Genomic DNA, 23,461 nt, shown 5'->3' with positions numbered 1-23,461 from the left:
TCTAACTTAAACCCCTCACGCTGTGCTCATGCTGCTCCCTTTGTTTGGTTTTTGAGAAATTGGAGCCTTCCCAGGTCTGGATGGAAGTTCCTCCTTCGATGGTACAAAGCGACCTTTCTGGGGCAGACTTTTAAGGCATTGTGTGTCCTACGCGGGGGGCCCTGGCCTAGCCATGCTCTTCTGTGGCTCGTCCTCCTGACAGAGCTGAGGTCCCTGAAGAATTTGGCGGGACAGCCCTGCGTGCGTGACCCTGTAGGTGTGTGGCCACGTGCCCTGAACATATCGACTCTGCCTTTCCTTCCACACAGGAGATGCTGAAGGACGAGGTGCGGACGCTCACTTACCGGAACTCCATGTACCACAACAAACACGTGTTCAAGGACAAGGTGGTGCTGGACGTGGGGAGCGGCACCGGGATCCTCTCCATGTTTGCTGCCAAGGCAGGGGCCAAGAAGGTGTTTGGGGTGAGCACGGCCTCTGCAGGGACACTGACCCTTCCTGGTCCTTCTGGCCCTTCCCCGTTCCCGTCCTTGCTGGGGTCACACACACCCTCCAGGAGGCAGTCAGGCGTGGCTCTCGGGAGGCAGGCAAGCTCCTTAGCTCCCCGTCACCTGGGCATTGCTCCTGGCCTTGCCTTGGAGCTGCTGATGTGTGGAGAGGACTTTTGACCTTTCTGGAAGCATTTGGGCTCATCATTACCTTAGAGTCCTTAGTCCTATGTGGGCTTGAGAGGCAGGGCAGGGTGGCTACACCTGTGATCTCTGGTTGGAAGCTCCGCTCTTCCACTCCCAATAGGTATGACCTGGACTATTCACTTCTCTTCTGCACCTAGGTTTCCCCATCTGTAAAGTGGGCATAACTACAGTACCTTGCCCACAGGGTGACTACGAGGAGGGGATGAATTTAATACATAAATCAAGTGCTTAGCACAGTGCTTAGTGCAAGTCAAATGCCCAGTCTTTATTAGTAGAGTTGGGAGGGGGCCCTAGGCACTAAAAAGACAGTCTCCTTCCTCTGTTCTTTAAAGGCAAGCTGATAGGTTTCATCCTGCTCTTCTGGCTCCTGAGGCCTCTCCAGCTAGAGGTGGTGATGGAGGACCCATTGGGAGAGCTCCCGCAATGCAGCTGGGCGCGGCCCCAGGACAGGGGGCTGGGAGGGTCCAGAACTGGGGAGAAACTGAGAAAGCAGAGCTCTGAGCTGCTGCCTGACATAGTGGGTATAGGGCTGGAAACAGGAATTCATCTTGATCAAAATACAAGGTACGCTGCAGTTAAACACACAGCATGTGCACAGGACGGCCCAATGCAGAGGCCGGTGGGAAGCTTTCGGTGGGGCTTTGTTAGCTGGCTCATCCTGCAGCTTGTCTCAAGACCCCACCCCCTGCCAGGCTCCTGGTTGACTAGAGCCCCCCAAATCCCCGTGCACCCCTCAACCCCTTGCCTGAACAACATCCCCCTGCATGCCTTCCTTAATGGCTCAGATGGTAAAGAAACTGCCTGCGATTCAGAAGACTGGGGTTCAATCCCTGGGTTGGGAAGATACACCGGAGAAGGAAATGGCAAACCACTCCAGTATTCTTGCCTGGAGAATTCCATGGACAGAGGAGCCTGCCAGGCTACAGTCCATGGGATCACAAAGAGTTAGACACGACTGAGCGACTAACACTTTCACTTCCCATGCCTGACTCAAAAGATACCTGGGTCCTGGTTGGAGGGGGTCTCAGGGCAGTCTCAAGGCCCCTCTGGTGTAGCCTTGACCAGAAGAGCCATGATGTACTCGCCTGAGGTCCATGTAGAGGGTTCAGGGTCAGCCCGGCTGCCCACCATCAAGTCCTGCTGTCTCCACGGCACCGCCTCTCCCCACCTTCCAACCTTCCTTCCTTCATGAAGCCTCTTCCTCAAGATGGGGGCCTCTGGTCAAGGGACTGATTCCCTTCCAAGGTGCTCACAGAGCCTCAGGGCTTGATGTTCACCCCCTGTGCCTCCCTCCAGGGGGTCTCTGAGGCCCCAACTCAGCTCCAGAGTCGGACAGGAGCCCAGGGCAGAGCCAAGCAAGGCAGGGCAGCCATCATTCGCTTCCAAGTCAGGGGGCTTCAGCTGCAGGTTTTGACAGCTGCCCCTCTGTTTCCAGCACCCGGGAAACAGGTTTTCTACCCCCAGACCGGGACTTGGTCTCCTGCTGTTCCCACAAGGCCTTACTCTCAGCTGAAAGTCAGCGAATTCCTCAAGTATCTTAGCCCTTTGCTTAGAAGGGGCTTCCCCAGTGACTCAGACGGTAAAGAATCCACCTGCAATTCAGAAGACCCGGGTTCAATCCTCAGGTCAGGAAGATCCCCTGGAGGAGGAAATGGCAACTCACTTCAGTATTTTTGCCTAGGAAATTCCATGGACAGAGCAGCCTGGCAGGCTACAGTCCGTGGGGTCACAAAGAGTTAGACGCGACTGAGCAGCTAACACTTTCACACTTGGCTTAGGAGATTTGGAGAGCCTGGCAAGACTTCTAGATTAAGAAGAATCAATTCTTTCAAAGGTAGAGATTGCAGAAGGAGTGAGAGTTAACACAGGTCTGCCCATGGGGTGGGGAAGGGTCTTAAGATGTCCTGAGTCCCTGACCTGCCCTTTTCCGATGGTCCTTCTTGTGGACAGTACCTGTTTAGCCAGGGAGGGCAGGGGGAGGAGGATGACAGCAGGGACGCTCATAGTCACTCTGGGGGCTCTGCCTTCCCACCTCCTTCCCCCCACCACCCCCAGGACCGGGCCATGCCAGGAGAGCGAGGACTGGTTGCTCCTACCAGTTCTCCCAACTCAGAGGTCAGGCCCTCCGTCGCGGGGCAAAAGCAGCCAGTTTAGTGGGAGAGCCGCTGGCCTGTGCTTCAGAAGGGTTGCGGGTTAGGTTTCCATCTGCTACAAAGTAGCTGTGTGGCTTGGGCAGGTCACTGCACCCCAGGCCCCAGCACCTCCGTCTGTCCTACTGGCCCTAAATCGCGTGCTGTGATTCTTTTGACGCCTGGCTCCTTTGCTCTGTATCCCCTGCAGATTGAATGCTCCAGTATTTCTGACTACTCAGAGAAGATCATTAAGGCCAACCACTTGGACAACAGTAAGACTTACCTCTGCCTGCTTTCCCGTGGAGGGAGGGTGCGAGGGGTTTGTACTTCCTTGTTCAGGTGGCAGAGGCTGATGTAAGACCACTTGGCCTTGAAAAGGTGGAGGCCAGCTGCCAGCCTTGTTAGCAGGACTCTGCCCACAGGGCTCAGGGTTTCCCAGTCCCTGCCAGGCCTGCCAAGGGCACGTCTGTCCCAGCTCAGCCTGCAGTGAGCCCAGCCTGAGGCTAAAACCTTCATTTCCAAGCCCTCTGCTTGGCCCCAGCTCTTCCTCCTCCTCCTGTTCCCTCTCAATGCCTCCAGCCCTATGTCCACTGAGCAACATCCCAGCAGATCCCAGGCTCTGCATTTGGAGAAACATCGTCTTCTCATGCCCACAGGCCCTGCTGCTGCTGCTGCGGGACTGTCTTGGCAAGTAGCTTGCCCCTGAGAGCAGGACCTTCTTACAGCTAGAGTCTGAGCATAAGGGAAGCTGTGTTTCCTTCCCTTCCTCTCCTCACTCCTTTCCCAGGCATTTGTGACCTCCTCGGCCCCTCCCTCTGGGACTCATCTTGAACATGCTCACCCTCACGAGGGTCCCTGATCAGAATAACCCCCGTATCTCCCATCACTCAGTATTCTTGCCTGGAGAATCCCGTGGACAGAGGAGCCTGGTGGGTTACACACCATGAAGTTGCAAAGAGTTGGACACAACTGAAGCGACTTAGCGTGCATGCGCACACTGGGTCAGTCTCCTGTGTGTGTTCACCACCTTCTGCCCGTCCACCTGCCATGCAGTGCTGGGCTCCCACCCCCTGGCTGGGCAGGCCCCTGCATGGGTACCCGCCCTCTGGGCTCAGGCTCGGGTGGGCGGAACCAGGCTGCCCCTGCTGACCATGCCCCTCCAAGGGTGAGCCCCTGCTCATCACGTGGCCGCAGACCCCATCTGGCCTGTCCTTTGCTGGTGACATCTGCTCAGCCCACCTCGTGACTCCAGGAGGGAATCAGTCCTTGCTCTGTATTTCAATGGCTCACATTTGATTCTGTGCTACAGAGGCAAAGACCCGGGAAGGACGAACAGTTGTCCCCAGGTGGATGGCCACCCCCATGGCCCATTCTTGTCCTCCTCTTCACACAGGCCCGGGGGGGTCTTTTCAAGGCAAAGCCGCCTTCGTTTCTTGCTCCCCGGGGGTAGCAACAGGTGGGTGGAGCCGGCAAGGTGCCGAGGCCCTGTCCACAGCCCCAGCGTGCTCTGCCTTGGCATGTATACTAGAAAGAGGACAGCTTGGCTTCCATGGAAATGCTTCTGAAACGTGGCAACAGCCAATTGTGTGGGTCTTGGGAACGTAGGTGTAGAGACATAAATAACAACCCAGGACATAAAATACCTGCTACCCAGAATCAATCAATCTCCTTCCCTCTCCACCTCCGTACAGCTCCCCGGATGGGTTTGTTCCCAGGCAGATGCGCACCTCCACACGGCCACCTGCAGGCATGCGTGCGGCCTTCACGTGGCTCCTGCCACCCGCGTGGCCCACACACGTACTCAGATCAGGGTGTCTTCTTGGACATCAGGGCTGACAGCCGCCACTTCCTCTCTTTGCCCGCCCAGGAGACCCATAGTTCTAGAAGACAAATGCTAATCCATTGACTTTTCAGAAAACTAAAAGGAATATTTGGGTCCTCTTTTCTCTTCTTCTGCCCTGGAGCATGAAAGTCACAGATGCAGAAGCCTGAGCAGAGTGTGAGGCACAGAGAGGCAGCAGGAAGGGCTTCATCAGGTGGCTCCCCTTCTGAGCCCCGGCTCCTGGTGCAGGAAACACCGCCACGCTCAGCTCACAGGATTACAGGGGGATTAGCGAGAATACACGTGAGGGGCCCGTACAGCAAGCATTAACTGTAGATCTTTCCAGCTTTATGTTCTGCACTTTGCTCACTCCTGGTCACGCATCCCAAGCCTTTTGTAGGTGATGCTCAAATTCTCTGCCCTGTAGCATCCCTCCGTGCTTGAGGCCATCCAGTCCTGGGACGATTCCCCTGATGAGGGTCCCACCAGCAGCCACCTGGGGCTGTGATGGTTTGAAGAACTTCTTTCCGCTGGAGCCTGCCTCCCTGCAGCCTGACCACAATGCTCTGGGTCATCACTTTGGGACCACACAGAGTAAGGGGGCTCCCCTTCACCTGGCAGACCTTCTCCCGCAGATGCAGGGACACACCCCCAATTCCTTCACCCGTGGCTTTGGTTTCAGCCCCCTTCTCCTCTGGCCACGTGCCAGCATCCCTCTCACCCTGGTAGAGGGTGCTCTGGCTCCCTTAGCAGCTGTAGGGCTCTCGGGCCACTTTGGCATTCAGCTGGCATCAGCCATGATCTGCAATCTACCCACACATGGCTGCCCAGCAGCAACTCCTCACCTCTGTCCTGTCTGTGGATACTTTGAATCCAAACTGAGAATCACATCTTATCTACATATCAAGCCTCATGTTGTTAGATTTGGTTCTTCCATACATTCTACTAGGCTTCCCTTGTGGCTCAGCTGGTAAAGAATCTGCCTACAATGCAGGAGACCTGGATTCCATCCCTGGGTTGGGAAGATCCTCTGGGGAAGGGAAAGGCTACCCACTCCAGTATTCTGACCTGGAGAATTCCATGGACTGTATAGGCCATGGGGTCGCAAAGAGTCAGACACAACCGAGCGACTTTCACTTTGGCACTTTCAGTATGATCTACTCAGAGTCCCTAGGCAGAGACTGGAGCTTCCCTGGTGGCTCAGTGGTAAAGAACCTGCCTGCCAATGCAGGAGACGCAAGAGATGTGGGTTCGATCCTTGGGTAGGGAAGATCCTCTGGAGGAGGAAATGGCAACCCACTCCAGTATTCTTGCCTGGGAAATCCTATGGACAGAGGAGCCTGGTGGGCTACAGTCCACGGGGTTGCAAAGAGTCCAACAGGACTGAGCATGCACGCAGGAGTCCCCAGAGCCTTGCTCTTTGGGGATCACTGTTCTCTGTGAGGCGTTATCTGCATATGAATAGGAACTGGGATTGAGGTAGTGGGGTGGTCTCTGTGGGCTGGTCTAGTCCAGTTCAGCTCTGAACCAGCACCTTTGAATACAGTCAGGGAGCAGCCGTGAATTTGTACAATAATTGGTCAGCTTCCCCTACAGAGAGGCCGCAGAGAAGGTGCCTTGCCAGATCCACACGTGGGGCCTGGCATGGTGGTCGAGAGCTCTGGTGGGTTCATACTCAATTTCAACAGATTAGCTTGTGATCTTGGGCACCTGACCTTCTGTGCCTCCGTTTCCTGCTCTGGGAAATGGGAATGACAGTGGTAGAGACCACAGAGGGTTTCACAGAGCTACCGTATGTAAAACCACAGTGCACTGGGTCCTCTAGCAAATTTTCAGTGAATTTGCAGAATGGATGCAGGCCTTTTGGTGGCTTGAAATTGGCCTCAGTGGGAGTATTTACATGGAGAAACAGGAAGATGCTGCGAGTCAGGACATCCTTCCTGGAGAAGCCCGTGTTAAGTGTATCCCAGCACAGCCCTGTGTAAAGCACAACAATGTACATGTGCCATTAGCAGCCAATACATGCTAGCTATTGTTATGATTATTTCATTCATTAACTTGACTAATAGGCTGGTCCAAAGAAGGGATGAGGTTAATCAGATATAATGGCTGTTAATGAACCTGTAGTGGCTCTTGGCAATGGCTGCTTCCTTCAGAGGCAGCCTATGAATAATCCCAGGGCTGGGTTCGTGCACCCACCCCTGGGGGAGGGATGTCACCCACAGTCCGGGCCCTGGGCCAGATACAGGGGAGTTGGGGAGAAGAGCACAGATGAGGTCTTTGCTCTCATGACACTTACAGTCTCAGGGAGGGCACAGACACAAAAGCAAGTGGACACACAGCATCCCAATGGAATCATAAATGGTGACGGTGCTCTGGAGGACAGGATGGAGCAGTTGAGAAAGCCAGGGTCCGCTTTGGATGGGGTGGCTGCCCAGGCGTGTTGGACTCTGCTCATACTGGGGGTGAGGGCTTCGCTCCCAGCCGTGCTGCCCGTGACATCACGGCTGAGCCAGAACAGGGCAAGGGTGGGAGTGTCTACACTACAGGCAGCAGTGGGTGATCGGGTCGTGATCCTGTCCGTTCGCAGATGCAGGACGGGGGTCTCAAGTGGCTTTCACCAGGTGGCACAGCAGGCCTGGGTTTTTCTTCAACTTTGTATTTTATATTAGTGTGTGTGTGTGCGCAGTAGTGTCTGACTCTTTGCGACTCCACGGACTGCAACCTGCCAGGCTCCTCTGTCCATGAATTCTCCAGGCAAGAATACCAGAGTGGGTTGCCATTTCCTTCTCCTGGGAATCTTCCCAGCTCAGGGATAGAACCTGCGTCTTCTGCATTGGCAAGCAGATTCTTTACGACTCTGCCCATCTGGGAAACCTTATTTTATATTGAAAGTGAAAGGGTTAGTCGCTCAGTCATGTCTGACTCTGCAACCCCATGGACTGTAGCCCACCAGGCTTCTCTATCCATGGGATTCTCCAGGCAAGAATACTGGAGTGGGTTGCCATTTCCTTCTCCAGGGGATTTTCCCAACCTAGACATCGAACCTGGGTCTCCCGCATTTCAGGAACATTTTTATCAACTGAGCCACCAGGGAAACAAGTTGACAATGTTGTGATAGTTTCAGGTGCACAGCAGAGCAACTCAGCTGTATATATATGTTCTCCCCCAAATTCTCCTCCCATCCAGACTCAGGCCTAGATTATAGCACCCTCTTTTGATGTCCTGGGGGAATCCCTGGTGGCAGAGTGGTAAAGAATCTGCCTGCCAATGCAGAAGATGCAGGTTCGATCCCTGAGCCAAGAAGATCCCCTGGAGAAAGAAATGGCAACCCACTCCAGTATTCTTGCCTGGAGAATCCCATGGACAGAGGAGCCTGGCGGGCTACAGTCCAGGGGGTCGCAGAGTCTGAACACAACTGAACACATGCAGGGTCATTGTTTAGTTTCCCCAGAAAAGCTCAGGCGTTGGGTGGTCTTTCAGAGGATGGTGAAGGATGAGTTTCCTTTCAGAGGAAAGGTTCTGATGGAACCAGCCAACTCATACATCACCCTGTCAATTGCACAGCAGCACCTAGGATAGTTTTTGCTGGGATCTTTACAGCAATGAATGCAAAACGAGCCCCCAAACGAGGTGTACATCTGTGTTGAATGATAAAAAACTCAACTGAGAAGTTTCTCCTGCCATAGAGGGATGGATGGGTCTGGGAAGGGACTCAGGGGCAGAGGATTTTTAGAGCAGGGACTTTGTCCAAATCCTACCTGCCTTTCATCTCAGTCACCCTGTCACCAAGGAGATAGTGTCAGTGTTTACCTTTGCTAGAGCCCCAACTGTGAGCTTAACCTTCGCCTGTGTCATTTCATTTCATCAGTACAGCTTCTTGCCTTGTAGATGTCACTTCTCCTGGTTGTTCTCTGGATAACTGGAGTTCAGTCGAGTCAAGTAACTTGCGGCAAGTCATACAGCTAATCATAAGAAGACCCAGCACTTAAAGCCAGTTTTCTTGAGTGCAAAGCCCATATTCTTGTCAAAACACCTAGTTCCCTCCCCTCCAACACTAGCCAGGCATCCTCAGGGCTGAGCCTGGGCTGTGAACAGATGCAGCGGTGTCAGCCTCAGCCTCCTGTGGGTTTGAGTTGTCACGGTAGCCTGACGTGGGGTTGGGGCCCTGGTAAGGGTATGAATCGTTGGTTATCAGACCTGGGCTCTGTTTGCATAGTGATCGCTGAACCCCCCCTAAGCCTCACTTTCCTTAAAAATGAGAATAAGAATGCTGTGTCTGCTTCAAAGACTTGTTGGGACATAGTGCCCATCCTGGGCTTAGCACAGCGCAGGTGCTTAGTTGTTCAGTTGCTCAGTCGTGTCTTTGCGACCCCATGGACTGCAGCAAGCCAGGCTTCCCTGTCCATCACCAACACCTGGAGCTTGCTCAAACTCATGTCCATCAAGTTGGTGATGCCATCCAACCATTTCATCCTCTGTTGCCTCTTATCCTCCTGCCCTCAATCTTTCCTAGCATCGGGTTTTTTTCCAATGAGTTGGCTCTTCATATCAGGTGACCAAAGTATTGGAGCTTCAGCTTCAGCATCAGTCCTTCCATTGAATTTTAAGGATTGATTTCCTTCAGGATGGACTGGTTTGATCTTAACTGCCCAATATACTTCAGGAGGAATCACACAAGGAGTCTTCAGTCCTTAGTATAAACTGGCGTGGTGAAGGCAAAGGAGAATCAGAACTGTGCTGACCCCTGTAGATTGATCACGTCCTGATGCAGGGTGCTCACAATTTCAGGCCAGGGTCACTGCAAAGTGTGGCTGTGGGGTTCTTATTTTGCAGTCATCACCATATTCAAGGGGAAGGTGGAGGAGGTGGAGCTGCCCGTGGAGAAGGTGGACATCATCATCAGCGAGTGGATGGGCTACTGCCTGTTCTACGAGTCGATGCTCACCACTGTCATCTTCGCCAGGGACAAGTGGCTGGTGAGCCTGCTGCATGCTGTCCCCTGGTTGCCTCGCCGGCTGCCTGCCTGTTCAGCCCCCGTCTGTAGCTGAGGGAGACTACGAGGACTTCAGAGAGGACCTGGGCTACAGGGTCACCGCTCCCAGACCCCTCTCTTTAAATTAGATCTGCTTCTGGGGGACAAAATGAGCGTTCATAGGTCTAACCTTGTCCTCTTCTGCTATAATAGACACCCATTGTTTGTTGTCCAAAATCTATGCTGGTCAAAAAGTTCTAAGGGTTTGCATGGCTGCCATTAAGCCAGTGTGCTTTTGACCTTAGCTTCTCCAGACTGAGAAGTCAAAACATCTTCCACCGCCCTCACTGGACACACCTCTGCCCGTCTGCATTTGTCCTATGGACCCCACCTCAGCCCCTTGGGTTTTTCCTGGTACTGAAATTGACACTGAGCCTCCCCGCCCAGCCCTCGCCCCGGCCGAGGTGACAGTCTGCTGCATGAGAAATGCTGGCGAGGGTGCCTGTTTGGTGACTCTATGTGCAGTTCAAAAATGTATGTCTTTGTCAGGTGAATAGATTACGAGACCCATTTCCCCACAATTCATCAACAGAAACCTGGAGGGCTTATGTTTCCAGACCGGGCGGCTTTGTACGTGGTAGCAATTGAGGACAGACAGTACAAGGACTTCAAAATCCACTGTAAGTCACCTTTTCATTCTCTGCTGGGCTTTTAGGGGGGCTTTGGGGGGCGGGAAACACTTCAGAGGGCTGGGCATGAGTGGTCAGTTTTGCAGACACAGCTGCTGTGCCTCTGAGGAGTTTATACCCGTGACCTTCTCTGGATTCTTCCCTCTGGATGTTTTCCGCTGGTCCCAAGGGTGGGGGTTCTACAGAGAGGAAATAAGAGTGTGGCTGGTGGGAGGTAAAGCGGGGAGAGAATGAACACAGTGTGGACGGAAAGTGAATGAAGCGGCAAAAGCTGAGGCTTTTTTGCAGAGCCGGCAGGGGACTGAAAGCTACTAAAGGTCATTTCTCCCTAACATCCACATAAGGACGGGGGGTTGGGGGGGGGTCTCCAGCCAGGCCAGTCGTTTGAACTCTGCCTTCGTATCCCTGAAATTTGTCAGCATCATATTGGTTCTCCTTCATATTAAGTGAAATACGGAGGGAGATGGAGGCTGAGCATTGCGGGTGGGGGAGCAGTGGGGGCGGGGGAGGGCTCATCCGAATCTGTGCTCTTTGTGCTTAATCAGTTGAAAAGGTGCTCTCTTAGCAAAAATGTCCCCCACCCCTGCACAATTCTCCAACATTTTATCTGGTCCCCAAAAAGTTGTTCGGTTCTATTTCATTTAAAGAGTGACCATTCTCAAGTGATACAAGCCTGGTCCTCCATGTGATTAAATGGATTATGCTTCCATAAGGTTTAGAAGGACAGGGAAGCCTGGCGTGCTGCAGTCCACAGGTTCGCAAAGAGTTGGACATGACTTACTGACTGAACACACACACAAGGTTTAGAGACAGACTTGTGTCCTTAGCCAGAACTAACTAAAGCGACAAAGGGTAAAGACCACCTCCCCACCTCCACACACACTTACAAGTGAGTACGCGCACGATCCAGCCCTCCCCCCCACCCCCCACACACATACAAGTGAGCACACACATGATCCAACCCCAAGCATGAGGAGAAACTCCAAACGGTCCAACAGGCTCTGCAGATCTGGGTTCCTGCCAGCGCAGTGCTAAACACCCCTCGGCAAGACTCCCTATGACGGAGGGGTTCCCAGATCGAACAGACTGGCCTCCGGCCCCCAGAGGCTAGGACTCCAGAGTTCAACAAAGTCTAGTTGTTGTCTGTGCTGCTGGGCTGTGCCATGGAGTGTGTGCATCTGCCTGTGTCCATCCTTCCTGGAAATATAGACTCAGAGCATGTTCAGAGCCAGGTCAGGACAGGAGACAGAAATGGGACATTTGTCTGAGCCCTCCAGCCCATCTGGCGTCATTTCTAACGTTCAGTGAGCAATGAGAGGTAGGAGGTTAGATGATGGTGCTTTGAAGGTGGCCAGCCCTGGTTTCGCATCCTCTTGGTGACCGTGAACGAGTCACCTAACATCTCTGAGCCTCGGTCTGAGATAAAACTCCCCCACCCTATAGACTTGTTGTGAGGATAAAGTGAGACGATGTATATAAGGGGCGTGACAGTTGTTGATGCTGCATGTGGCAGCCTGGATCTGGTCCCCAACTGTGTCATTAAGCCCCTTCCTGCCTGTGGCCCTGGCCCCGAGCCTGACTGCCGAACACGCTGGCCTCCAGGGGCTCAGAATCTAGGCCAGATGCGCTCTCGTGATAGGTTTCAGAAACAGCTCAACAGCGAATGTTGATCAAATGCATGAATAAATAGGACATATTTTTCCCTGGAGCTGTGTAGTTATGCTGTCTTTGGAGTTCTTGCTATAACTGTCTAAATTGTGTTCAGGGGAGAACCTACAGGCACATTCTTTGTTCTCACATGCTCTATATATCGATTGAACTCCGACCCTCGGCTCAGCTCTTTAAGGAACTTCCTCATGGTTTAAAGACAAACAGACCTCACCTTCCTCCTTGCCTGGATCCTGTTCGGGACCTCGGCCTCATGCACCTTGCCAGGAGGACTGGGTTGGCCCAGACAGGCCCTGGGGCACTGACCGCTACTCAGGTGCCAGCCCAGGCCTGGAGACCGTGGGATTGAGTCTCCTCTTGCTTGTTGCAGTTTTTATACTTTCTGAAAAAGAAAAAAAAAAGGTAACCCCATTTTTTTCTTGTGGAATCTCTGGAGTCTGTCAACAGCATTTCCCGCAAACTCAAAATCAAATGCACATTTACCTTTTATTTAACATAGTCTCCAAGTTTTCTATTCAAACATTAAAAAAAAAAAAAAAATGACCTGTTTCTGTTTTTAGAAAAGGAAGCAAGCCCATTTAGAAATCTGTTTTAAATAAACAGAGATTTTGGTTACTCAGAGTTCTAAATCCAAAGTGAAAGCATAAACGTTGCTGGTTGCTAAGGGAACAATTGTAAGCAAATTTCTGATGGCTCAAGAAGCAGCTTAAAAAGAAAAATCTTCAATAGGGCAGGAGAAGGAGTTGTGCCCAATCCCTTTCAGAAAGAAAATTGTTAGGAAAACAGTTTGTCCCCTCTCCGCCCCCTCCTTGCCCCTCTCCTCCCCTCTTTCCTCAGCCACACGCAACATGGGAACACAGGCATGAGTGAGACTCAGAAATGGCCCGCAGTTTGCTCACCAACTACTAGAGAACATACACAGAGAGAGACACTGTTGGCATGGACCAGGCTCACAACGCACAGTATGCTGAGTGAATGATGAGAAAATGAATGAAGAAATAGAAGTAAACCAGCAGAGGAATGTACAGTGATGGTGGTGAGAGAGGTGGTGGTGGTAGTGATATCGACTTGAAATAAAAAGGCATCATGTGAGAGCGAGGAGTTAAGTTTTATTTGGGGCAATATGAGGACTGCAGCCTGGGAGATAGCACCTCAGACGGCTCTGAGAAACTGCTCCAAAGACGTCGGGGGAAGAACAGTATATATGTGATTTGGGTAAAGGGGAAGTACATGCTGTCAAGCACGTTTATTTTTTTTAGAAAGTTTCTGCTGGTCTTGTGAAGCTTCTGCTAGTCACAAGAAACAATCATCACCATGAAGAACTTTAGTGTTTTTCTAGATATGAGGAGGTACTAAAAATGGGCTCATAAAATCAACTCCTGAGAACGTCTTTCTGAAGACCTGTCCTGCCAGCTTTCTGGAGCACAGAGTGCCTCACTTCTGCTCTCTACTCTGGACTTCTTCAGGGGGTGTTGGAGGTCAGCCGCTGCAGCAGCACATGATTTAATCCTTGTAGAGGTAGATGGCAAGCACCCATGGCAAGTGTCAATATGTGGTTGACAGTGATTTAGTCGCTAAGTCATGTCTGACTCTTGTGACCCCATGGACTGCAGCCCACCAGTCTCCTCTGTCCATGGGATTTCCTAGCAAGAATACTGGAGTGGGTTGCCATTTCCCCCTCCAGGGGATCTTCCTGACCCAGGGATTGAACCAGTGTCTCCTGCATTGCAGGTAGAGTCTTTACCAGTGATCCAGTGAGGATTCCCAGACAGAGGTGCAATCATTCATTTTCTTTTTATTCTGAGGATTTCTAGAATCTCAAAACTGGAAGGAAATTGGGTAGATATTCCATGTGATTTTCTTACCCAGTAGTTTACTATAGAACCTGCTGAGGGTCAGAGGATGGGCACTGGCTTCCTGGCTGATGAGAGGATGATAAGGGACCTCTCACATAGAGATGGTGGTGCCGGTAGCTGGAGGGTTGGAGAGCAGGACCTCTTGGAGGGTTCAGGTGCTCTCCATGAGTTTCTCCACCACCCTGACATCCAGAGTTCTATTTCCTGGCCCTAGCCTATTTTACACAAGGAGTTGACTTTGATCTGAGAGCCTAAAATGTATTAAACTATTATACACACCTTCCTTTCTATCTAGAAGAGAAGTTGTAAGTGGTACCTGGTGCTACCTGCTCTATTTTTCCCTGAGGCACCCCCACTAGTTCTAGCAGCGGAACTCAAATTACTGGGGCCAGGACAGGGAGGGGGAATGTAGCTACAGATCTCTCCACTGAAAAGTGAAGCTTGTTTTCCAGTACTTCATATTCCTGTCTTTGTTTTCAGGTTATTATTTCCTCTAATAAATATCCATTCTGCACATAAGCTCATTGGAAGAATTCTCCATCTTTGATATTGTGATTTTTTTTTTTCATTTCCAGCATTTCCATCTCACCGATGAAATTCTGCATCTGTTCATGCATGTTTTTTCCACATTAGATTCTTTAAAATATTTATTAAAGTTCTTGAACATCATTGTTACATATTCCCAATACCTGAGCTCTGAGTCTGGTTCTATTGACTATTTTTCCTTTTGGTAATGGGTCATATTTTTCTTTCTTTTCCATGTGTCTTGTAATTTTTGATTAATGCTGGACATTGTGAGTAGTGCTGGATAGTAGAGACAGATGAATAATTTATGCCCAGAGAAGAGCATGCCTCTTCCTCTACCAGTCCATTCAAATGGGAATTTTAGTCCATCTAGTCTGGACTAGCTGGTAGGTCTGGACTTTGTTGTTGTTTTGGTTACATTCAGTGCACCATAGTGTGGTCCTTTTCAAGAGTTTGTTTCAGGTCATAAACTAAATTTCACAGGTCTTTCTGTTGTTAATGTTTAATCCCTAGAAAGTTAGTTAATACTTCCCTGGTGGTTGATGACCCTCACCCCACATTCACTCATTTAATAGATAAGACAGAATTGCAACAAAAGATTAATATGCTTGATGTGTATCCCTGCCCATCCCTGCTTCACATATGGTAGAGAAGCTACTGGGAAATGCATGGTCAGTGGAATGGAGAGGGAAAAACCCTAATGTGCTAGATAATCTGTCACCGAATAACTGGAAGTGGGGCCGTCTGGCCGGGAAGATCAGACATGAATTAACCCCTAAGAAGGTATTTAAAATACCAGGTGTTGTGAAGCAGTGCAGGCATTAAATGTTTGGAATAAATTTCATTAAAAAAAAAAAAAACATTATCGGTAGACCTGTATTGTGCCAGATGCTCTGCTGCAGATGCTGAGGGTACAGAAGGAGAGAGGTCCCATGAGTGGGAGTGGTTGGAGTTGTCACAATGGCCATGTGAGACTTTAAGTCCATTTGAAAATCGAACTGGAAGGAACTTCAAGGATCACAGAGCCCAAGGATTTCCAACTGGTTGGAATTGCCTATGTTGACCTGGAAATCCCATCTCTCTGGGGCCCGAATCTGGAGATTCTGATTCAGTAGGTCTGGTTGTGGTCCAGGAATCTGTATTTTAAGAAGTGTCCCAGATGATTTTGGAACACAGAACCACTGGACCAAACTCCTCACTTTACAAACAATTCAGAAAGAAGGGGCCCAAGCTGCCAGAGTCACAAGCTTGGATGATGGCAAAGCCAGAGCTCAACCACATAACCACGGTAACTATCACATCTCAAGGGCTTTCTATGTGCCAGACCGTGTTATGTACTTTACATATATCATCACATTTAATCCTCATAACAACACTATAGAGCAACTATCATCATCATCATCTCCATTTTTAAAAACTTGTTATTCTATATTGGAGTATAACAATGTTGTGATAGTTCCAGTTGCACAGTAGAGGTACTCAGCCATACATATACATGTATCCATTCTCCCCCAAATCCCCGTCCCATTCAGGCTGCCATGTATCACTGAGCAGAGTTCCCTGTGCTGTACTGGTGATCCATTTTAAATATAGCAATGCATGTATGTCCATCCCAAACTCCCTAACTATCCCTTCTCCCAATCCTTCCCCTCGCCATCCCGCAGTAACTATAAGTTCATCATCTCTATTTTAAAGAAGAAACCAGCTCTTTGAGAGGTTAAATTCTTGCCTAAAGTTGCACAGCAAATAAACGGAGCCCAGATTTGAAGCCCCAAACCAGGATTTTAACCATTTAACATAGACTTTCAGATACACTTTCACAGAACCTTAACTTAAAGCAGAGCGGAGGTTGAAAGCCGATATGTAGCGGTAGGTGTCTTGAGAAAGGGTTTTAAAAAAAGACAGTGTATGTGGGTGTGTATGCTTTACCTGGGTGAGCATGGACAGCTCTTTCCAGATTCTAGCAGGGGATCTTCTCTGGAGCTGTCGCCACCCTTCCCCAAACGTTGAGTGTTAGTCGCTCAATTGTGTCTGACTCTTTGCAACCCATCGGCTCTTGCCCACCAGGGTCCTCTGTCCATTGGATTCTCCAGGCAAGAATACTGGAGTGGGTTGCCATTCCCTTCTCCAGGGGATCTTTCTGACCCAGAATCAAACCCAGATCTCCCACATTGCAGGCAGATTCTTTACTGTCTGAGCCAACAGGAAAGCCCCAAATGTAGGGAGGTTCAGTTGGGAGTCTGGCTCCAGCCTCAGGTATATAATGGGATCTGACTGGCATCTAATCCTCAGGCCAGAATTGCACAAGTGCTTGCCCTCTGGGAGATGATTATTTTCTCAGCCTCTTCTCTCCGAGGACGATCTTTGTGTGCCCTTGAAAAGATCCTGAGTGAAAGGAACACAGAATTCCCTGACTTTTCGCGCCTCCCTCATTTCACCCCCATCTCCTAAACACACAGAGGGACATAAGTTCCCTATGGTTCCATTTGTTTGGTGAACATTTAAAAATAATTTAATCCTGTAAGATTTCAGAGAAAAGCAAGTCTATTTCAATGTATTTCTAAAGTCCTCTGAGTAAACGGACAAGTGAGATTCAGCCGCCCAGTAACTAAAGACTCCGCTAAAGTAGGGGTCCTCAACCTCCAGGATCTAATGCTGATGATCTGAGGTGGGGCTCACATAATAATAGCAGAAATGAAGCACCCAACACATGTAATGCACTTGAATCGTCCTGAAACCACCTCCCCCAACCTTGTCCGGGGAAAGATTGTCTTATATGCAACCGGTAAAAGTGAAAGTCACTCAGTCATGTCTGATTCTTTGCGACCTCATGGACTATACAGTCCATGGGATTCTCCAGGCCAGAATACTGGAGTGGGTAGCCTTTCCCTTCTCCGGGGGATCTTCCCAACCCAGGGATCGAACCCAGGTCTCCCGCACTGCAGGTGGATTCTTTACCAGCTGAGCTTCTAAACTGGTCCCTGGTGCCAAAAAGATTGGGGACTGCTCTGCACTGTGGGGAGAGCAAATGGCATTCCTGCTTGCTGTCACGACTGTGTTGCTGCAGCTGAAGGGTTAGGACACAGGATTTGCGCCCCAGCACCATGGTTTCCCTGCTGTGGGATAACTGCCCAATATCCCACATGTATGTAAGCCTAGTGACAGCTTCTGCCAGCCCCATTTTCTCACCTGCTGTACCGAGGCATCCTCATGGGGTTACTGGGGAGAGTCAGTGATGGATCTGGCCAGGGCTGGGTGATCAATCAGTGGTAGCAGTGATGACCGTCATTTACCAGTGATCTGGTGCCATCATGGACTTCCTGGTGGCTTAGATGGTAGAGAACCTGCCTGCAATGCATAAGACCCAGGTTCAGTCCCTGGGTTGAGAAGTTTCCCCTGGAGAAGGGCATGGCTACCCACTCTAGTATTCTTGCCTGGAGAATCCCATGGACAGAGGAGCCTGGTGGGCTACAGTCCATGGGGTTACAAAGGGTCTGACATGACTGAGTGACCAACACTTGGACCATCAGACTTGGATTCATTGACTTCCAACCCTGCAGCCTGAATCCGTTCCCTGATTAAAGCATCTTATGAACAGCCCCTGGGGCAAAGGGGCACTGCTGGGCTGCTCTGTGCCCCACCTGGGGGATATGTCTCACGGGATGGGTCTTTAGTGAGGACTTTGTGGCATGTGAGAAAAGCAAGGCATCTCTTGGACACCCCCACTCCTCACCTCACATTTTGCAGTTGAGAAACGAAGGATCAGAGAGGCTAGGGGATTTGCATGTGGGCCGGGCTAGTAAGAGATGGCACTGGGATTCTGACAGCAGCCTGTTTCATGAACCAGGAAAGCCCATGTTTCTTTCTGCTTCGTGAGAGCTTCAGCAGGTGGGGATGGGAGGAAGGAGAGAGACGGCCTTCTAGGCGTGGGGCGGGATGGGGCCGAGGCAGCAGGGTAGAAATGGGGACAGTGGAGGAGAGAGTTCGTAGGAGATGTTGAGGCTCAGAGAGAAGGGAGGAGAGCAGATACAGAAGAGTCAGGAGTATGGATTCTAGTCCTGGCCCAATGGGAGTCTAGCTGTGTGACTTCGGAGAAGTTTCTCACCCTCTCTAAGCTTTACTCTTCCTAACCCTAAATCGGGACCTGTGCACATTAGATGGTGTGAAGGAACGTTTGGCACCTTGTGAAACTCTCCACCAGGCGAGCACCTCTCCTGTCCTCAGACCGGGGAACACAAGCTGCAGCCCACCCTCTAGGACTCAGGGGTCCTGGGGACTTCTAGGGGTCCCGCTGCTGGCCCTCATGTCTCACACTGTCCCCACAGGGTGGGAGAATGTCTATGGCTTTGACATGACCTGTATTCGGGACGTTGCCATGAAGGAGCCCCTGGTGGACATCGTGGATCCAAAGCAAGTGGTGACCAACGCCTGTTTAATAAAGGTCTGCAGACGTGTCCTGTGTGGGCCTGGGGGTGCGGGGACCTGACTGTGCCACCCGGACGTTCAGGCCTGGGGTCAAGGCCACGCTGGCTCCCACAGGGCCCCAGGCTGTGAGGCAAGGCTACCTCGGCCGGCTGGAGCCTCCGGCAGCCCAGGGTGACCAATGAGAGCAGCCACTGGCCCTGAGCAGAGCTGTCGAAAGAGGGCCAGTGGGCTCCAAGGTGGCACAGCTGGGGGGTGATCAGTGCGTGTCTCCTGGTGATGTGAGCGGGGGGTGTGTGTTGGGGGGATGGGGAGCATCAGAGAGAGAAGTCCTGGAGGCTCAGGTCAGGGGAAGCCCCTCCATTCGGAGCAGGACGGTGGCTTTAGGGAAGAAATCCCAAACCTCAATCGACTATGCAGTCAGCGTCACACTCCCCTGCTTCCAAGCATACCTGTGATGTGGCCGGGGGGGCTTGCAAACCAGGACCTGGGTTCCCTGGTTTGTACACGGCCTCACATCTTGTCCTCCACGGCTTTTTGTCCTCAGTGCAGATGGAGAACTGCTCACCAGGGTCCTCCTCCAGGGCATTCCTATTACTCAATATCCACACACACCAACTTTGCTGTGTGTGTGTGTGCTCAGTCCTGTCCGACTCTGTGACCCCATAGACTGTAGTCCACCAGGCTCCCCAGTCCATGGGATTCTCCAGGCAAGAATACTGGAGTGGGTTGCCATTTCCTCCCTCAAAGGGATCTTCCAGACCCAGGGATCGAACTGCCATCTCTTGTGGCTCCTACATTGGCAGGCGGATTCTTTACCACTAGTGCCACCTGGGAAGCCCCTTTTGCTAGGATACTGATAAAAGCCCCCCTTGACCTCCCCACCCTTCCAGCCCCACGCTCCCTCTGGAGGGAACCACTGTCCATACAATGGGTTAACCTTTCCAGCCCTTTGTCTAAGTATCTGCATTTACATATGCTGATCTGTCCTTCAGACCGGAGGAAAACTCCAGGTACTTGACTGCTCTCTTCAAGTCCAGAAAGCCATCCGTTTCACAGGGTTCAAGTTCACTGTTTAATCAAAGAATCTGGGTTCATCGTGTATCTGGGTTCATTGCGTCAGTTGTCTTCGGCCCTCCCCCCGGCCCTCATTGTGCTGAAACACACCAGCCAGCTCTGGTCCAGTGAGCATCACTGCAGTTCCAGGAGCTCTGGTGGATGGGATGGGGAATGGGGAAGAGCCCTGGGCCACTGGGGGAAGGGGAGGTTCCTGCAGGATGAATGCAAACCGCTGCTTTGTCCAGACAAAAGCAGTCAGTCCGTGGTCCCTGGACACCATGTTCCTGATAAGGAACCCTTGTCATCTTGGATTTAGAAGGGACCCCGGAAGACAAAAAAAACTAGGCGAACCTCATACAGGTCCCATCAGATCAAGGATGCTTCCCTCTTAGCCTGCCTGAGAGCCTTGGCCTTGCGCTGGAGGGTTTTGCTATCTGTTAGCTCGGCCGGTTCAGAGTCCAGGCAGGACTGATGACGAGCAAACATCCTTTTATTTCTTCCCACCAGCCCCTCTGTCCATGAAGTTTCTTCCTTCTGGCACTCCAAACAAAGTCCAGCAAACTATCATGTGCTTAGTTGCTCTGTCATGTCTGACTTCTTGCGACCCCATAAACTGTGTAGTCACGGGGGTCTACAGGACGGGCTCCTCTGTCCATGGGATTTTCCAGGCAAGAATACTAGAGTGGGTAGGCATTCCTTTCTCCAGGGGCTCTTCCTGACCCAGGGATTGGACCTTTGTCTCCTGCACTGCAGGTGGATTCTTTATCATCTGAGCCTCCAGGGAAGCCCAAGTCCAGCAAATAATTCACCCCAAATAATTCACCCATGGTGCAAAATATTCCTGCAAATATTGTAGTATGAGTGGAAATCGCCTGGTGCGGTTGAATTTGCCCAAATGGCACATGGCAGCTGCATGGAGCCATTAGGCATTTGCCCATACGGGATGAAATTCCTTCCCAGGTCACTCTCTGCCCCTATGTGGCAGGGGTGGCCGCAGCCCTTGTGCACATCCACTGCTGGTCCTGGACTGGCCTGCTCTGTCTCCCCTCCTTCCTCTCCCCCTCCCAGCTAGGAACAGGCCAGGGTCTCTCCTGAGTGCAGCCTGGGTTGGGGGCATGGCAGAAACTGGAGCTCCGGGCCCTCCCGGACCAGTCACCTTCCTTCCTGTGCTCTCTGAGAAGGGCAAGGACGGCTGTGTTTGCTTCCACCACCAGGAGAGCCGTCCATCAGCTCTTGCTAATGTGCTCAGCACTGTTTTCCCGGGTCTGTTGGGAAAACACTTGCCCTTCTTCACACACTTAATTGCTATTTTCATTGCTATTAACGTTGCGGCTTGTGACACTTGATGATAATTAAGACTCTGTTTTGACCAGCCTTCTGCTCCGAGACGTTCGTTTGTAACATGACTTAGTGGGGACAGCAGCAGCCCAGCTCCTCAGAGTCACTGATGCCTGCGGAGCCCTGCGCCTGGTGGGGTGGCCTGAGGCCTAGTCAGGGGTCCCCCCGGGGTCTCAGAGCTGCTGCTGCTGCTGCAGAAAGAGGAAGCTCTCTGGCAAAGGGATCAGGGCTCTGGGGGACAGGTGATGGGTCTGACTCCGGAGACTTTGAGTCTAATAGGAGGGGGGATCCGACCCAGAGGGCCTTGTGTTTCTGAGGCACAGATGGCAGGGTTGGGGGGGCACTCCCAAAGACCAGCTGCCCCTCTGTCTCACCCATTTTAATGTATATCAGACTTTCAGTCTGGATGGCTTTTGTTCCTGCAGAGGCCCCTGTTTAGAGTCAAATGTCCGGAGGACCTAGAGAATGCTATCAGAGCATTGGTGGCTGACGTTTTGTTATGGACATTTGAGACCCCCATAGAGACAGAATCCCTGATAGATGGGGTGGTGTGTGTATGTGTGAGTGTGCATGCACGCGTGTGCACATGTGTGCATTTGTGCTCTTGTGCACGTTGAGTGGTGAGGAAGTGAGGGAAGGCCAGAGGAGGAAGGGACCAAGTCCAGGTGAGTCACAGAGCATACTTCCCAGGTCCCTTTCTGTGTCCAGGCCCAGAGGCTGGGATATTTATAGGTGAGTCCTAGAAAGTTTCAGAAGGCTTTAGATCCAGGGAGCAGCATAGTCTGAATGCATCTTAGAGAGGTTGGTGGGTTGGTCTGAACCCACTTCAATATTCTCGCCTGGAGCATCTTGTGGACAGAGGAGCAGCAGGCTCCACTCCATGGGGTGGTGAAGAGTCAGACAGGACTGAGCAAGCGAGCGTGCACACATGCACGCACTGAGCAGACTCCACCCTAGAAAGGATGGGGGAGAGTGTGGGGAGGGTGGTGAGTGGGCCTGGGACGTGGTCCCAAGAAGTGAGACACCCAGGGGAGTCTGCGGTCTATAGTCTCCCCAGGGGATGAAGCCTCAGGAGGGACCCAGACCCGGCGGAGGTGCTGACCTGCACTCTCTCTCCTCTGGACTGCAGGAGGTGGACATTTACACGGTGAAGACGGAGGAGCTGTCCTTCACGTCTGCCTTCTGCCTGCAGGTACAGCGCAACGACTACGTCCACGCCCTGGTCACCTATTTCAATATCGAGTTTACCAAGTGCCACAAGAAAATGGGGTTTTCCACAGGTGAGCCTCCTGCTGGCCTTCCAGACCCACCCAGCCTGGTGCCCAGGCTCTGTGGGACGTGACCTCCCCAGCCTGGACGTGGTGCAAGGGCTGGGGGGCATCAGCTGGGGATCCTCACTTGGCACCTCTCAAGCCTCTCCAGTCCTGGAGGAATGGCACATTCCCCACAGTTCTGGCTGCTAGAGAAGGAGGTAAAAAACCGTAACGGCCATGGCCAGAACTGACAGCCAGTGTCAGGTGGGCAGGGGCAGGTGTTGGGGCTGCCTTTTTGAATGCACACTTATTCATTAAGTGTTTCCTGAGCACCTCCTGTGTGCAGGAGAGGGTATGGAGGGGAGTGAGACTTTCTTGTGGCAAAGAGCAGGCAAGAGACTTACCTTAATTCCTCACAGGAGGGCTTCTTCCAGAGTTGATGTCTCCTGACCACCAAGACCAGGATCCTCTGGTCTCCATCAGCTAGGCCAGCCTTGGTGCCTCCTCATCCCGGGAAAACCAGAGGACCCGGGTCCCGGTCATTATCAGATGCTCCCCTTCCTTCAGCCCGCAGGGTGGGATATTTCACCTGGACCTTGAAAGATGGGTGGGACTCAGCCTTTCAGTGGTGAGGGGTGGGGCGGTGGGGTTGAGGAGGAGCCCACTGGAGGATCACGGCTATGACTGGAAGCCAAGGATGGAGCCACATGTCTGTTTCTCCCTCTTCCATCCCCGGGATACGCTTCTCCCAGGGCTCGCCCACCCTGCTACAGGAGATGAGAAAGTCAGGGGGCAAAGGTTCTCCGGAAAGAGTTCTGTGTCTCTAACACCTGGGCTCCAACCCTGTAGCTAGCTCCCAGCTGGGGTCTTTCTTTCCCTGAGATGGTCTTTTTCTGGTGGACGTCAGCATAGGGTTTTGGTCCAGCGTGTAACAGAAGTCTTACCATCTTTACCAGCAGGCGTGGTTTTGGCGGTTGAGTTTACACAGACCCTCTGCACTCTGACCACCAAGGAAAGAGCATTTCTT

General features: G+C 51.8%; 1 protein-coding gene across 1 annotated transcript in view; it reads left to right on the top strand.

The window, feature by feature from the left end:
- Positions 1-23,461, top strand: part of PRMT8 (protein arginine methyltransferase 8) — a 68,268-nt gene that overhangs the window by 37,616 nt on the left and 7,191 nt on the right. The window contains exons 3-8 of the mRNA XM_081593899.1: positions 309-464; positions 3,036-3,099; positions 9,486-9,628; positions 10,217-10,304; positions 18,688-18,803; positions 22,311-22,461. Coding sequence (XP_081450025.1) covers positions 309-464; positions 3,036-3,099; positions 9,486-9,628; positions 10,217-10,304; positions 18,688-18,803; positions 22,311-22,461 — 718 coding nt within the window. The remainder of the gene's footprint in view (positions 1-308; positions 465-3,035; positions 3,100-9,485; positions 9,629-10,216; positions 10,305-18,687; positions 18,804-22,310; positions 22,462-23,461) is intronic.

Source organism: Giraffa tippelskirchi, chromosome 4 (assembly GCF_054371585.1).
Source record: "Giraffa tippelskirchi isolate mGirTip1 chromosome 4, T2T-mGirTip1v1.2.pri, whole genome shotgun sequence".
Classification (NCBI taxonomy): domain Eukaryota; kingdom Metazoa; phylum Chordata; class Mammalia; order Artiodactyla; family Giraffidae; genus Giraffa; species Giraffa tippelskirchi.
Note: the sequence above shows the minus strand (reverse complement) of the source record. Positions and strands in the feature narration are given on the sequence as shown.